General features: G+C 38.4%; 1 protein-coding gene across 2 annotated transcripts in view; it reads left to right on the top strand.

The window, feature by feature from the left end:
• HEATR5A (HEAT repeat containing 5A) overlaps window positions 1-16,559 on the top strand; it is a 2,570,019-nt gene that overhangs the window by 1,566,571 nt on the left and 986,889 nt on the right. For both annotated transcript variants that reach the window (XM_044073826.1, XM_044073825.1), the window contains one exon: window positions 6,095-6,334. In XM_044073826.1, coding sequence (XP_043929761.1) covers window positions 6,095-6,334 — 240 coding nt within the window. The remainder of the gene's footprint in view (window positions 1-6,094; window positions 6,335-16,559) is intronic.

The raw sequence follows: 16,559 nt of genomic DNA, 5'->3' as shown, positions 1-16,559 counted from the left end.
CTACAAGAAAAAAAACAATCTGGAGTCTATTGAAATGTATGAAAAAAAACTGTGGACTTGGAAAACAGAAAGATCTGATATGGTGTAATGTTTATGCAGAAAAGAAAGCTGTACAAACAGATATGGCCACTGTAGCTCCAAAGATATTTGAAAGTATAAACAGGCAAAAACATAAATACATGGTCAGTTGTACAAAGGAAAGAATAAGAAAACAAAATGGGATTCTATAGAAAAGCAAAATGTTTTGTGAGGCAGCAAAGCAGTAATTAGAAATGGAAGTGATGGTTTGACCAAGAGGTGGAGTTTTGTTTGGAGAGACTGATGTAGGCAGTATCACTACAAGATGAGTCAGTGAATCTCTGGGAGATGGTGCGACAGATACAGCAAGACACTTGTATAGGGGATATGCCACAAAAGTGAAATTCTGGAACCTTTTGCATGAGACTCGCATCTTTGTTTCCTGAAAAGCACAACAGTGTGGCAAGACTGTTATATTGGGGATTGTGTAAACACTAAAACATTTAGCTAAGAAACATTGGGAATATGAACCCACATAGGTTTACTGAAAATGAAGAAGTTATGAACACATTAAATCATCCATTACCAATAGTTTAAAAAGTAGAAGCAAGAAACCCAGATATAATGGCAAACTTCAAACACTGAAGCAATACTAAGTTCTTGTACAATAATCGTATCATGATTATAATGCTCTAAAATGTAATTTAACAACTAATTCATATACTCTAACAATAATTAATAGAATTATAGGAAATATGGTTACACTAAAAGAATTTCAGTCTTGTTTTAATAATGAATTAGAATTATATCTTTTAACTAATGAAAAAACAAAAATTAGTTTACGGGATATCGTTAAGTCTTTTATTTGTGGGAATATTTTAGGTTGGTGCAAAAATAAACTGAAGGAATGGCACAAAGAATTATTAGAAATACAAATTAAACTATAATCTACTAAGGAAAATTTCAAAAAGGGGATAAAACCATTAAAGAAGCAATTAAAATTTTGGAAAAAAAATACCAACAAATCTTAAAATGCCATTGCTTTAGAAAAAATCAAACAACTGTTTTGTGATGAATGCTGGAGGAATGTGTAACTTAATTAGAATGTTGAAAATAATTACAAGACAAAGAAAATTATGGTATAGGATCTTCAGAAAATAACATTTCAGATATTTTGCAAGAATTCAGATCACATTATAATACCTCTTATGATAAGGTCAGTATTTCTAACTTCTTGAATAATAATATTACAAGTATACTTCCTAATCAGAAGGTATATATAGTTTATGTAAACCTGTAAGTAAAACAGAGATTAAACTCCAATTAAAATATTAAAAATAAATAAAGCACCAGGTATACATGGAATTATTCCTGAAATTTATAAATATTCTTTAGGTTTTCTTCTAATGTTACATAGAGCATATCTAGAAGTACAGCAGCTTAATTTAATCTTTCCTTCTTGAAAATATGTTTCTATTTCTCCAGTATTAAAGTAGGGCAAATATTCACTGGAATGTTCTAATTATAGACCTATTTCCCTCTTAAATGTTGATTATAAATGATTTGCTTCCAGTGGGAGGTTGTTTGATTCTGTCATGGGGTAATTGGCTAGGCTTAAAATGGCCCGCAAGGGAAGTTATCCTAGTACTAACCTATGAACCTATGTTTGCAGAAAGATTAAAAATTCACATTCCCAACTTAGTAAATTATGATCACACTAGCTTTGTTTTAAAGAGACAGACCCAAGATAATATTGCACAAATTTTAACTTTATATTAATTCTAAAAAAATTGAAGTTGTTTTTATTAGCTTAGATATAGAAAAAGTATTTGATTCTATAAATTGGGAGTATGTATTTGCAGTGCTTGAAGGTTTTGACTTTCCTGATTTGTTTAAGTTAATAAGAATTTGTTTAAAATAAATAATGTAGCTTATGTTAAACTTGGATCTTTTTATTCTCAAGCAATTAATATCAGTAAGGAAACTAAGCAAGTTTACAGTTTATCCTTCACAACAATTCTGATAGGCTTACTAGCCAAAAGCTGGCTCTGTTCTTATTCAACAGCAGGATAAATTAAACTATATCCCTAAATGTGGACAGATACCTATTCATACCTTACATCTCCTTGCTCTCCCTTTGTCACTCACTTCTTAATCTCTTTCATTTTCTTTCCTCTGGCTTTCTCTCTAAATACACCATAAGCCTGTTTTTCTCTGACGTCATATTGCAGTTCCTGTTTGTATTATACTAACTTATTGTAATGTCTCTATAAACTGGCTAAAATGTCTTTAAATATTAAATCATTGTCATATAACTTGTGTCAGTTCTTAACCACTGTTTTCATGTTATGTCAGATTTGGTATAATTATTTAAACTGTATTTGTTTATTTTTAAAGACTGTAAAATTATTATTCTTAAAATGTTTTGTAATACCTTGGAGCTTTTCATCTCTTGCCTGCACTGAAAATAAGCTCCTACCCAGACTGACTTTCATGGTAATCATATGCCAATAAGTAAATAAATCTCTTTTATTTGCTTAAGTGATGGAACCGCTTGCTGAAGCAATTAAAATGTTATTATCACTGGTATCTCAATACATAGTTATAATTAAAAAAAATACTCTTTGCAGATAACATTGTCTTAGCTGTTACAAATATTGATAAATCAACTATTCATTTAAATGCATTAATCAGTTTTTTAAATCAATTTCTGGATTATTTTTAATGAAAATTAAACAAAGCCTGTATTTATAAATGAAAAACTAGCACAGTATCAGTTGGTTTAATTTGAAAAGTAATAATAAGGAAATTAAATATTTGGGAGTACTAATTAAACATAATGTAGAATGTATTAAAATATCAAATTATGAAAGCACAATTAATCAAATTAAATGTTTAGCTAGTTGGAATAAATTTTTATTTCAACATAGATTATATCTTATCAAAATGGTTCTTTTGCCTAAATTGTTATTTAATTTGGACTGCGGCTCTTACACCTAATAAATTCCAGTCAACAATAATTAAAATGAGCTATTAAAATTTGTATAGTTTCTAGAAAACCTAGGATATCTTGTACACATCATAAACAATCTTGGAACTAAGGTGGCTTAAAATTTCCTGATAGTGAAACATATTGTTTAGCCTCTGTAATTAAAACAATAACACATTATCTAGATTCTTCATATAAAGTTAAATTGGAATCAATTGCCAAAACTTCTAGATCTCCTTTCTGTAAAATATATACATAGAAATCTGTTCATAGAACATTCTTTGCACAGTATAAAATGAATGAAGTAATTAAAAATAATAATTTTAAATGTTGGAAATACAATTCAGAAGAGAAGCTGAATTGCAAACATATTGAACCTGATTACAAAAGAGTTGCTCTCAGTGCAAGTATGCCCTGATTCTGAAAGACCTGCTGTCAGTATAAGTGGCTTACATTGGTGTAAGGCTTATGTATAAACAGGCTTTCTACAGAGACCACATTTCATAACACCTGTTCTTAGTGTAAGTAGTCACTTATACTGAGAACAAGTCTTATGGAATCAGGCCCATTATATATTTTTGCTCAAAACTTTTAAATTTTTGGAATGAAATTGAGGATTTTACACAAATTGTATAGTCAGATACTTTTCATCTCTCTGGAAATGTGATTCTTTAGAATAGTTATATTTGTCTAACGGTTAAAAAATCTATTTCTATTGTTATGGATCATCTTTGCTTGTGCTAGAAAAGCAATTACTAGGAAATAGTCACTTGCTGATGCACCAATTCTATATGACTTTCTTGCAATATTAAGATTAACTTATGATAAAGAATTTAGCTTAATTAAATCTGAGGCTGGGTATAGTTTACCAAATTTTAAATTGTGGTCCAAAGTATCAGAGATGTATTAATTAAATTAGACTGTTAATAAAATCTAACTATAGTGCATTATGTTTTAAAAACAAATTTATAAATTTTTAATTTATCAATTTACTAATTTGGTTAAATACTTTCATTAGTTGCTCTAAGTTCTACTTTATTTGTGATTATAACAAGAGTAATTAGAAGCTCAACAATCTGCACATACTATAAATAGTTACTTTATTTATTTTTGTCTTAGAATATAAGGTATGAGGCAAATTCTAATTGATATTTTGAAACCGAATAATATGTTGTGTATTGATTATTTGACATTTTCGTTGTTATGTTTTCCTATTCTTATATATTCAATAAATGATTTTTGATAACCATATCCTGACTTAAAAGCAGTATTAACAACTCAAAACATATGGAGAAATTTAAAAATGAAAGTAAAAATGAAATGTAGGTAGCAGTAGTTTTTTCTTATCACAAAACAGTTGAACAAAAGAAAAGAAAATAGCAACAATGTATTAACATCCAGCAGAAAAACAGTCTTTAAATAATTCAGATGATACATCACTAAACAGATTGAACGTAATTTTTGAATAAACAAGACATATATCTTCATCATATATATGAAAACAACCAAAATAAATTCTCATCTAAAATTATGGTGAAGAAAAAAGGAACAATTAAAATATAAACATCAATTTTTGGGGGGAGTGAGGTGGAAGAACAAATGAATAACCAGAGTTCCTTCTTTTTTGTGTTCCATCAGAGTAAGATTCAATCTCTTTATATGTGTTTTATGTACTTATTCTTCTGATTTCATTCCCTATAATGCTGTTTGGACTAAAATTGTTACTCCATACTAAGCTTGATTTCAGTTGTCCAAGTGACAGGATAAATATTTAAGCAAAAGATTTCCTCAACAATTTCTGCTTATGCTACTTAAATATATGCCTTTCTTTCTTGGCCATTTAATCTGATAGCCAGTCTTTCAAGTTCCTTATATTGGAAGCATTACTAGATTTTCCATTCTGAGTGAACTCCTTATTCAGGAGCAATTTTAGTGTTATAAGGCTCTTGACTTGCTCTTTTCTTCCAAGCAATTGATTTATCCTTATGAAATATACATCAAGGGTAATTACTAACTATTTCCCAGGAGATCCCTTATCATTATTTGCATGCCTTCTGAAAAGCTCTTCAGTAATGGGCAAAGGCAGGATATATGCATCAGATCCCATACTGGCAGAAGTGCTCACTGAATTCTGGAAACATTTTTGCTAATCTGGCCCAACCTTTCCAAACTGGACAGAGTTGTAATGACTTTATGGCAGATGCTACATGTAGCCATCTGTCCCTAGGAACTACAGTATTTAATAGATTCCTCCATGCTGACCTCATATTTTTTTTTTTTTTTTTTTAGTACTCCAATGAACCTTCAAATCCCTAATGAATTCCTTTCCTTCACTAATCATTTAAAATATTTTTGTCCCTCTAACTTCCTTAAATTGCAGTACATTGGTTATACGTTTTGTGGCAGCTGTTAATGATGATGGGCTTCCTGCTATGTTAATACCCTCCATCATATATTAATGTGTGCCAGTATCTTAGTTTGACTGTGTTTGATTAACTGTAAAAAAAAAAAAAAAAAAAAGATCCAGCCATGCTTAAATTTTCAGTGGGTAATGCCTTAAACCTCCTGTAGTGGAGGCCCATGGGTTGTATGCAGATGATTCCCTAATGATATACCAGTGTTTCAACTACATGGCTTCAGAATGCCCATGACTTGGATACATGTCTGCCAGTGTTTTGTCAAAATGCACCCTTATCTAGTGCATATTACTGAAGTCCAAGTGATCGCGTAACATATACATCAAGAGATAGTTTATTGTCTGTGCTTTTAGTGGTGAGATTCAGTAATACTGTATACGTAAAATATAACTTGAAGGTGTGGGGGATTCTCTCACACATAGAGATACATGGACCCCTTTGCAGAAAACAATTGCTTTTAATTATATTCTGTGGGTTGAACTCTGACCAGTTTAACTTGTCAATCTGAGCCCTAATCGAGTTAAACACTGTCTGTTCCAAGAGAAAGCCTCCTGAAGAAACATTTTAAATGAAAAGATTTTAATAAAAGTGTATCCTTATGTTCATTTACTGGATTTTTTTTTTCCAATGGTGTGTATAAATATTTATTTGTATTTTTCCCATATGACAGATTTTGCCACATCAGCTGGTGTAGATACCACACAGGAAGAAGAAGGAGACAGAGAGGATGATGAGACTGTATTTACACCTGCAGATGTTAAAGTCTCTCATCCATTCATAAATCCACGTTGGCCAACAAGAGTATTTGCAGCAAAATGTACTTGTCGAATCATCAACCATTGTGAAACTGCATCATCTGACCACTTTAACTTATCAGCTGCTCAGGAGAAGAAAGAGAAGGATCCAAACTGTAAGTGAAAATAAGATGTCCTGATGATGCTCAAAATGAGAACAAAAAATGTTTTTTGTGTGTTTGACATATTATTGAATCAATTTGTTGATATGTTATGTGCTTCATATGTATATAGGTACTTTCTTTTGCTATGAATCTCATTTTATCCCATTTACTTTCTTCTTTATCTCTCTCTCTGTCTGTCTTTCATGTATTGGATGGCTTGATACTGACAAACATTTGTATGTGTTAATTTTTATTGTAGATTAATTTGCTAACCTAGTGAATGGACTTATTCACATACATTTGCTAGAGAAAACTGAGGGTAAATATACCCAGACATATTTAGACTTGCATTTATAGTTTTGATTAGCAAGCTTATGACCTACTAGCATTCAGAAAACTCAATTGTAGTGATCCAGGGATGATATTTTCTATATGCGTATGAAAATTACTGTTAAATGTAGTTAGTAACATAGTTCTGATTTTAAGGGAAAGCTTATCCCATAATCTTGGGAGAAATTGTACAGTATATCTGTTAATTATTTTTCTTTTATTGGTATTTATTTTTAGTATTAGTTTCCTCATTCTGGTGTCAGCTCTGCCACTAGCACATTTCATGCATTGCCTTTCAGACAAACCCAGATCCGACGTTGATATATGAACCTGACCAGACGTCTCATTTCAGTGACCTCTGGGAAATGGAATGTTAGCTTTTTCCTGAAACCTTTTTGTATAATTCAAATTTTCCTTCCTTCTAATTTCCTTTGTAAGAAATTACTACCCATTTTCAAATTCTTTGAGGTGGCTTATAAAATACATCTTTTTTTTTCAGAACATCTTTATTAAATTTTCACATGTGACAAAGACAATCTTACGTTTATATAAATGAAAAACATACAAAATGATACCAATTTAGTAGTAGACAGTTTACATCACAGACACCATTGAAACAACTGTAGTTGCAAATATTATACATCACAAACCATCCAGTCATTGTCAGTTAATTAAATCAAAAGGTGCTTCAACAAAGTATTAGTTTAAGGATGTGCACACTTATGCAACCAGCTTATTGTACATTTTTTTATTTATATTTTTCCCCTAACAGTTTTGTTTGTTTTTCAATTGAATTGGACAGGTTATACGTCACATTAAAGGTGGGAAAAGTTTTGAAATTATTTATTGTGGTCTCATTTTTTTATATCACAAAAATGCGGCATTTTAACAGGGGTGTGTACACTTTTTATATCCACTGTAGAAAAAAGTTTTATAGGAATTTCCACCTGTAAATGCTAGAATCTTATTGCTGTAGTGGCCACTTTAAGAAGCCTCTCCCATTGTTTTTTAGACAGTTATTTTTTTCGTTGTAGTTATTTCCCCACCTTATTCTTGTGGTCCAAACCACTTCCTTCATCAGGCAGACCAATGCTCCGTAGTTATAGTACTTATGCAGTTTATATCATCTGTTTTAAAATCTGCCACCCACTGGTTGAAAGGAGTCCATTCTTCACTTTGTGTCCTATACCATTTAGTTGTTTTTATTTGGTTTACTAGTCCTTAATATTTACAGCTTTCTATTCTTAGGTAGGTGGAATCTTGTCCTAGTCCTGTCCCAATCTGTTGTTCCTTTGTGGTCAAGGAGATATTCCCAATAGTGTGACTCAGACATTATTTTCAGCCCGTTTACCCTTTTCATATCTTGATATCTTTTATTGTACTTTCTCCTTTACCTCACTTACCTACACTTTTGTGAATTTCTTACTACCATCATTGTCAGACCTTTCTTCCCCTTTTATACACATTGTGTGTATTCTTGATAGAGCTGTTGGCATCTCTCTCTTTTTCTCTTTTCCAGAATATATAAAAAAGTTTCTTTGTTATTTTCCTGATTCTTTAATTATTAATAATGTCTGAAAAGTCATCAGAATGTAAAAAATGTCAGAAATGCAGTCACAAATTACAGCTTTCTGGCACTCATGCCTTATATATCTATTTCCTAGGCCCAGAACATCTTCAAATGGATTGCAAAATTTGCAAGTCCATTAATCCTCTGGCCATCGCTGACAGGAAGAACAAATTCATTTTAAAAGACTTGCTACCTACCTCATTCTCTGAAGCTGTATCTGAGGCTCAGCCCCCCAAACCTACACAAAAGGAGCTTTCTGGTAAGCATTCCAGTCCATCTATATCCTCAACCCCATCCAAATCGGATCTGATGCCTGCTCCTTCCCCAAAGCCAGTGTCGGAAAGTAAATCGGCTTCCTCGGATCCTATCTTTTTAAGATCGGAAGCCATTACCTATGACCCATTACTCCCCTGCCATAGATCTGTTACCCTCTCGGGTACCATCTCCTTTTTTTGGAATCATGCCAATACTCCAGGTCTCCCTTCATGACATCATCTCATTCTTCCAGAAGCCTGACCGAGGCTGATGTGAATAGAATGATGCAGAAGTTTCTCTTGGCGCAGATTCAGATGGGAGTTCTTCCGGCTCCTACTCCTTCTGCTCAGGAAGCCCTTACTTGTACTACACCACCATTCTCGGCTCCTTCTCTGATTCGTCTTGTCATTTCAGAGTCCTTGCATCTGAGTATCCCAGGACTGTTTGGATCAGATCCAAAGATCATAGTATCTTCAGATCCGAGACTTTCTCTGAAGGCACCAGCTGCGAGTACTTTGGAGCTGGATCACTCTCAGAGCCCAAGCATTCCTGTTGGATCCAAGCATTAAAGTCTACTTTGAAGCTGTTGGAGCCATCTCTGCCTCTCGGCATTGGATTGCTGTGCTCCGAACCCTGCCTTGGGTGGATTGCCTTTAGGGCAGAGGGAGCCAATGAGATGGAATCTTGGCTTCTTGGGTCCATTGACTTCCATCACCCCGGGGCGTTTCTGCCTTTGAGGTGGTGGAGAGAGTATTCTCTGCTTCTGCAGGCTGGACAGTTCCTCCCCCCTTGGATCTCCTCTCTGTACTGTCCCTGTATGCCTCTGTACTTTCAGCCCTATCATTCAACTCCACAGGGACAGCCAGCCCAAAGTCTCCAGGTTACCCAGCAGGGTATTGCTATTTCTTCTGATACTTCTCAGGAACACCCCACCAAAGTCCCTAGGAAGAGGAAGTGCAAGAGGAGGAACTTAGATTCCCCCCAGGAATCTATCACTGGAGATACCAATTTTGATGATGGGGAAGGGTGCCCAAGATCTCAACCTGAAGATGTCTTATTTGGAAACATCCTTAAGATCCTTTAGAATAGGGGTTGTTGGTCTACTGATAACCGTTCCAAAGAGGAATCATTATTCCTGAAGGCATTTTGGTCTGGCCCATCTACTTCCTGGGTGACCCCGCCCACTGATGATCTCATTGACTTGATCTCTAAGCGGGCTTCGAAGGAACTGGATACAGTTGAGCCAATCCCCAAAAGACCAGACCGGATTTTGTCACCACCTGCAGGAAGGGAGTTCTGGAGCAAGGGAGTACCCGTAGATGTCATTGTCATGGTGTATGCCACCAAGAAAGAACTTGCGGAGCAGAATTCTTCTGTCCATCCCCTTAACAGGGAGTCAAGGGTGTTGGACACATTTGGGAAGTGTATCTATGCTTCAGCAACCTTTGCACTCAGATCACTGAAATGTCATTCTTTTCACCTGTTGCAGTATTCTTAACATGAGGGAGATCTCTGCAGCAGGTGACCCGATGTTGGCCAGTATACAAAATTTCTTTCACTACTCTAGGATGCGCGGTACATCACAGTTAAGCTGCTGTCATACGTCGACCATAAAAGTGACGTACGCACGCATCCACCTCAGAACTTCTCTGCTGCCATTCCATACCCCACCTTGAACTGCTTGCCGAGCCATTTGCTGTTTCTGCGAATTCTCAAATAAGTGCCCCATTGGGGGAAATCTTGTTTCTTTTACTACTGTTTCTGTTTAGTGGTAAGGTTCATGTCATCCAAAAAGGCAAATGCCAGTGGGGAAGACAAATTCTACATAAAGATAGCCATCTTCAGTGTCTGTTCTGCCTAGGGCCTACTCACGATAACAAATCCTGTCCCATTTGCCAGGCCTTTGTACCCAAGACTCTTAGAAGTAGGCTTTCCTCCTTAGCCATTTACTTTTGATACCAGAGCCTAAATTTATTAGCAATGAGCACAATGGAGTGATCCTCAGAGTCCAAGGTCGACACCGTCACTAAGAGGAAGGCCAAAAATCTCTGGCCTGAAGCTGCTGCAGCTCTTCAAATGGATGTCTCTCCTGAGGTGGATGACAGCCCAGAGATACAGACGGTTTCTGGTTCCTGACAGGCCAGAGAGCCGGTCGGTTTCTGGTTCCTGAACACAGGCCGAGGCAGATGTTGAGGCCGCCTTGGATCCGCCCACTGGCACGTCCTCAGAGGCTGAGCAGGCATCCATTCAGTATGTACAGGGGGGACCAAGGCTTGTAATAACTGAAAGCCCTAAAGGGGATACCTCAGATGCTGGTGCGGGAGGAAGTTCACTCACATATCATTGAATGTAGACTTACACATGGCCCTTTGACATTACATAGGGCAGTTCATCAAAAGAAGAAGCAAAAAACAAAATGTTTGTCCCCTCCAAAGGAACCTTATAGTGACTGGGAGCAATTCACCCAAGGTCTTTTCAAGGCCCTTATAGCTCTTAAGCCCCCCTCCCCCAGGTTTCAATCCCTCTAATGCCATGCACAGCATCTCCACAAAAAAGAGTCAGGGAAGAGGTTTCCTCAGATAAAGAGGTATCATCAGAAGAGGAATCTCTGGCCTACTCCTCACAGATCCCCTCCCAACTAGATTACAGAGGACTCCAATGAAACTGACTCACCCATGGAAAAATTCTCCTTTAGTGAGATCTTAGTTAAAATGAGACAATATTTCAAATGAGATAACACTTGGGTATCTGAAGTACAAGAAAAGGTACTGTGACCTTCTTCAGGTGGAATCACCCAGTCTTTCAGCTATTCCTCCTGTGTTACCTGCTTTCCTGAATGCCTTTGCCTCTGCGTCCAAGGCCTCAGACTCCCAGCCTCCTGCTCCTCAGAAGCCAGACCAATTTTATAAGGTCCCTGAGGACTGTAAGTTCTTATTTAAATGTCCTTCAGCAGAGCCATTGGTGATTTCATTGGCTTCAGACAAACCATCCAGGTTACTGCCTTTAACCTCTTTCCTTCAGATAAGGACAGCAGGAACCTGGAAAGACTAGGCAAAAAAAGTGTACACTTTGGCCATCTTGGCATTTAGAGACATTAATTACCAGACACACATGACCATATTTGCCTTAGACCTTCTCTCCCAGATCATTTCATATTTACTTGACTCAGACAATAAGACTTTGGCTGCATCCTTGCTGGGAGCTTCTTCACCTGTAGTACTCCATACCATCAAATGCAGCTATGATGCTATAGATGCCTTTGCCAGGGTGGCTGCTTCTGTCTCTGTCTTAAGGAGATTCTCCTGGTTAAGACTCCAGCCATTACCAGAAAATATTAAATCCAAGCTCAGCCAATTCCACTTTATTTGGTCCTGCAGCTGTTAGTTTATTTAAATCTCTGCAGGAAAAGAGATGCAAGAACTGAAGCACATTTTTGTCTCTCCAGGGCTTAAATTCCAGAGAAATTACCCAACAAAGACTGCTTTTGTACATAAGCAGTCCCGCCCTCCTCCACCTAAAACAAGAAAGCATGGTAGGAGGCCTCAACAGTCCAGGGCTGGCACTGCAACTCTGGTCCAGAAGTGGCCATTTCCAGACAAACCTGGTTTCCTCTGACTATCTGATTCACCCCACTCACATTCCACTTTCCCAGTGCCTCTCTCTGTCTTTGCCAGTCTGGGAAAACATAACTCAAGAGTCCTGGGTTCTCTCCATTGTCCAAAAAGGATACTTTCTGGTATGGGGCTCACTGCCTCCCTCCAGGGTCAACCCCCCCCCCCAACTACCAAAGGAACAACTACCCTTCTTTCTAGAGGTACTTCTAGACTTGTGAGGGGAAGGAATCATTCAGGAAGTACATCAAAGCCAAAAAGGAAGAGGTTTCTACTCCAGAATGTTCCTGGTGCTCAAAAAGGATGGCCCTTGAAGGCCCATCTTAGATCTGTCTCATCTCAACACCTTTCTGAAAGTGCCCACCTTCTGTATGTTAACTCTTCAAACCTTGTTCCCTCTACTTCTGCCACAAGACTTCTTTGCCTCCCTGGATATCAAAGATGCATACCTATACATTCCCATACACCCCAACTGCAGGACATTTTTACATTCTTTGCCCTTTGGACTTTCTGCCACACCATGGGTCTTTACAAAATGTCTACCTCCTCTGATTGCCTACTGCAGTCTTCAAAGCATCCATGTTTTCCCTTACCTAGACTGTCTCCTCCTTACAGCAGCTTCCCCAGAGATCCTAGAGCAAAAACATTCCTTTTGCCATTTATCTTCGGTAGCACCTGTGTTAGACCATAAATTACAAAAAAATCCATTCTCTGCCTCTCCCAGGGTCATATCTTCCTGGGGTGCAGTATTCAGACAAATCTCATGAGAGTCTCCTTCCCTCCTGAGAAGGCACTGGACCTCAAGGCCTACTTTAGAAACTGTTTGCCTCTTCACCACATTCCAGTTCCTCAGGGTTTTGGGTTTCATCACATCCACTATCCCTGTGCTCCCTCTGGCAAAACTTCACATGAGGAAGCTCCCAGTGGTTTCTAAAGTTTGTTTGGATGCAGCGTTCGCACCCTCTAGACTTATCAATTCCTCTCATCCCCTGTCTGAAGAAGGAACTTCAGTGGTGGATCCAACAAGTGTCTCTCAACCCAGGACTTCCCTTGCATCCCCTACCTCCCGTTCAAGAGCTGTTCACTGACACTTCAGATGTAGGATGAGGGGCAACTTATGGAAACTTGAAAGCTCAAGGTGTATGGTCCCCCTGTCAACAAAGGGAACACATCAGTGTAAGGGAGATGAGGCCTCTGCTGCCAGCCATTCAGACCATTCATCCTCTCTTTCTCCCAGGACCTATAATACTGTTTACAGACAATATGCCAGTCCTCTGGTATGTGAACAAGTAGGGGGGAACCAAAACCTACTTGTTATGCAAGCTGGTGCTCCAGGTTTGGGAGCTGGCAGTCCAATACAGGGTGACGCTCCAGGCAGTGTACATCCCATAAAACCAAAATTGCATGGCAGACACCTTGAGCAGGTCCCTAACATAGTTCCACAAATGGATGCTTCAAAGGGATGTGTTTCTGGACATTGTCCATCAATGGGGTATTCCTCAAGTCGATCTCTTTGCCTCACTCACGAGCAAACAACTTCCACAATTTTGTATCAGAGTCCCTCACCCTCTGTTCTGGAAGGTGGACGTCCTTTCATTTTCTTGGAAGGAGATGTTTCTGTATGCATCCCCGCATCTGATCATTCTGAAAGTCCTGTTCAAAATTCAGCAGGGCAAACCAAAAATCTTGCTGGTGACCCCTTTTTGGCCAAAAACAGCATTGGCTCCCCCTTCTCCTGCATCTAGCCAAGGCAACCACCGCAAATTACCTCACAGGGTGCACCTTCTCACACAAGACAAAGGAACTCTCATTCATCCCCAGTTGTCTACCCTTCAGCTGACTCTTGGGTGATAGGGTTCCAATTCCTTTCAAAAACTTGCTCTCGGAGGACGTACTTAGGGTTCTGCAGGAGGCCAGGAAACCCAGTACTGGAAAATCCTATCTAGCCAAGTGGAAGAGATTTTCAGTCTGGTGTCTCACACGAAACCAGGACCCACCATCAGTAGAAATCCCTCTGGTTCTATCCTGTTTGTGTAAATGGCTCAGTACTGGCTTGGCTTACTCTTCAGTGAAGGTCCAAGTGTCAGCTATTTCTGCCTGTGTGCCTCTATCCTTCCACCTCTCTAGCTAGCAGGTTTGAGACTAAACAATTTCTTAAAGGCATCCTTCACATTAGACCTCCCAGGAAACCTATTCCTCCACCCTGGGAACTTAATTTTGTGGTAGAAAAGTGGACTCTTCCTCCATTCGAGCCAGCTTCATTAACATCCTTGCAACATTGCTCCAAGAAAACTGTGCTTCTCCTAGCTATCACTTCAGCCAGAATTGTGTCTGATCTCCAGGCCCTTATGGCCTCTCCCCCCTTTTTGGTTTTCCATAAAGATAGGGTGTCCTTGCATACTACCACTTCTTTTGTGCCCAAGGTAGTCAATGAATTGTCACTCAACCAATCCATTTAACTACCTACTTTCTTTCTTTCTCCTCAAAATCCTAGCGAGAGGGTGTTGCACACCCTGGATTTGCATAGACAACTTAGACTTTACTTAGACAAGACCAAAGCTATTAGAAAATCAGACCACTTTTTGTCTCCTATCATCCCAGGGCTGTGGGATTGCCTGTACTGAAACAGACAGTTTCTACTTGGCTCTCTAAGGCTATTTCTTTCTGCTATGTAAAGCATGATAAAACTCTTGCTTCTTCTATAAAAGCACATTTCACTAGGGCTGTAGCCTCATCAGGTGCCTTTTTTCAAGTGATTGGACACTAGTTCTTTTCCCAAAGCAGCTACATGGACTTCTGTACATACCTTCACTAGACATTACAAATTGGATGGCATTTCTAGGTCCAGAGCATGGTTTACCAGAGTCATACTCCATGGGCTCTTGGAGAGCTCTACTGCCTCTTCCTCCACTCTCTATTCATGAGCTTTGGTATTCTGCCTCATGGTAAGAATATTGGAACAGATGAATACAAGGACATACTGTAGTTGTGTAAAATCTTACCATAACGATAGAGGTCCTTCTCTTCTCTGTTGCAGTATTCCAATCCCTTTCTCCTTCCCCCCTGGTGGTTTGGTTCCTTTCCTTGTATGGTCATACTCTACATTCCTTAGGCTGACTTTCTCATGGGGCATTCAGTTCTGAGGTAGATGCATGCATACATCACTTTTACAGCCAACATGTGACAGTAGCCTATGTGCGATGTACCATGTATCCTACAGTAGTGAAAGACTTTTGTATACTGGCCGTCTTCGGGTCGCCTGTTGTGGAGATCTTCCTCATGTTAAGAATACTGCAACAAAGAAGAGAAGGACATCTATTGTTATGGTAAGATTTTACACAACTATTCTTTATTTGCCACACTTCACAAGATTACAGAGAGGGATCTGATTACAGAACTTTCATATCCCTTCACTGGGACCAGTACTTATGAGGCTCAGTCTTCTGTGGCCTCACAGTTGACTATAATACTATCGATCACTAACTTGTCCATGGGACTTCTCTCCCTTGCGGCTGAAGGTACCTCAAGGGTGTGGTGGGTTCAGACATTTCCATTAGGAGGCATGCCTGGATGCACTTGTGTGACTGTGCAGAGCCCTTCAAGTGCTTTTTTGTCAGTGCACCTTTTGACAGAAGCTCTTTGTTTGGCCCTAAAGTAAAGGACACACACTGAAGGTGCAAGCAAGATGGAAAGATCCTGTCTGCATTGGAAGTACATTTTTCAACCCCTCAAATGACCTTTTCAGAATTCAACAAAATCATCCCAGTATAGTCCTTTTTACCTCTCATCGGACAGACAGCTGCAAAGTTATGCTCCAGAACTCAACAGACAGGGACATGGAAAGCAGACACCTTTGCTTTCAAAGAGACAGAATTATTTCTGCATCCTTTTCTGCCACTACTCTTGATTTTTGGGTTATTGATAAAAGTGAGGCGACAGTTCAAGCATTATATTCATAGCCTCCTTCAGGTCAAGAACAACATTGGTTCTTTCTCCTCTCAACTTTCAGTGAAGAGAGATGTTACATTCTTCCACAGGGATGGATCAACTCACCCTGCTTAAGTTGTGTGTCATTCATCCTCACTTTACCACCCTTAAACTAACAGCAGGGAGTATTCTTTATTTGACCCCATATAAAGCAATTTACTCTATGGAAGTGTCCTCTATCCTAAGAGAGGCAAGAAAACAGACTGCCAGAAAATCATCCCTGAAATAGCAAAGGTTTTCTTTTTGGTACAAGAACAAAGACTTTAGTCCTCCTCATGTGGACATAAATCTAGTGTTAGAATACCGTTCAGGACTTTTTCACCAGGGCCTTTCTTTTTTTTGGTATAAAGGTACATGCTTCCACCATCTCTGCCTGTCTTACATGCTCCTCCCTATTTACTCTCACACCCACCTGAAACTATTCCTGAAAGGGGACATACACCTAAGGTCTCCCAGGAGAAACCCTCTCCCTTCCTGGGACTTA

The sequence above is a fragment of the Protopterus annectens genome, chromosome 6.part0 (genome assembly GCF_019279795.1).
Source record: "Protopterus annectens isolate FY-2018-M chromosome 6.part0, PAN1.0, whole genome shotgun sequence".
NCBI lineage: Eukaryota > Metazoa > Chordata > Ceratodontiformes > Protopteridae > Protopterus > Protopterus annectens.
Note: the sequence above shows the minus strand (reverse complement) of the source record. Positions and strands in the feature narration are given on the sequence as shown.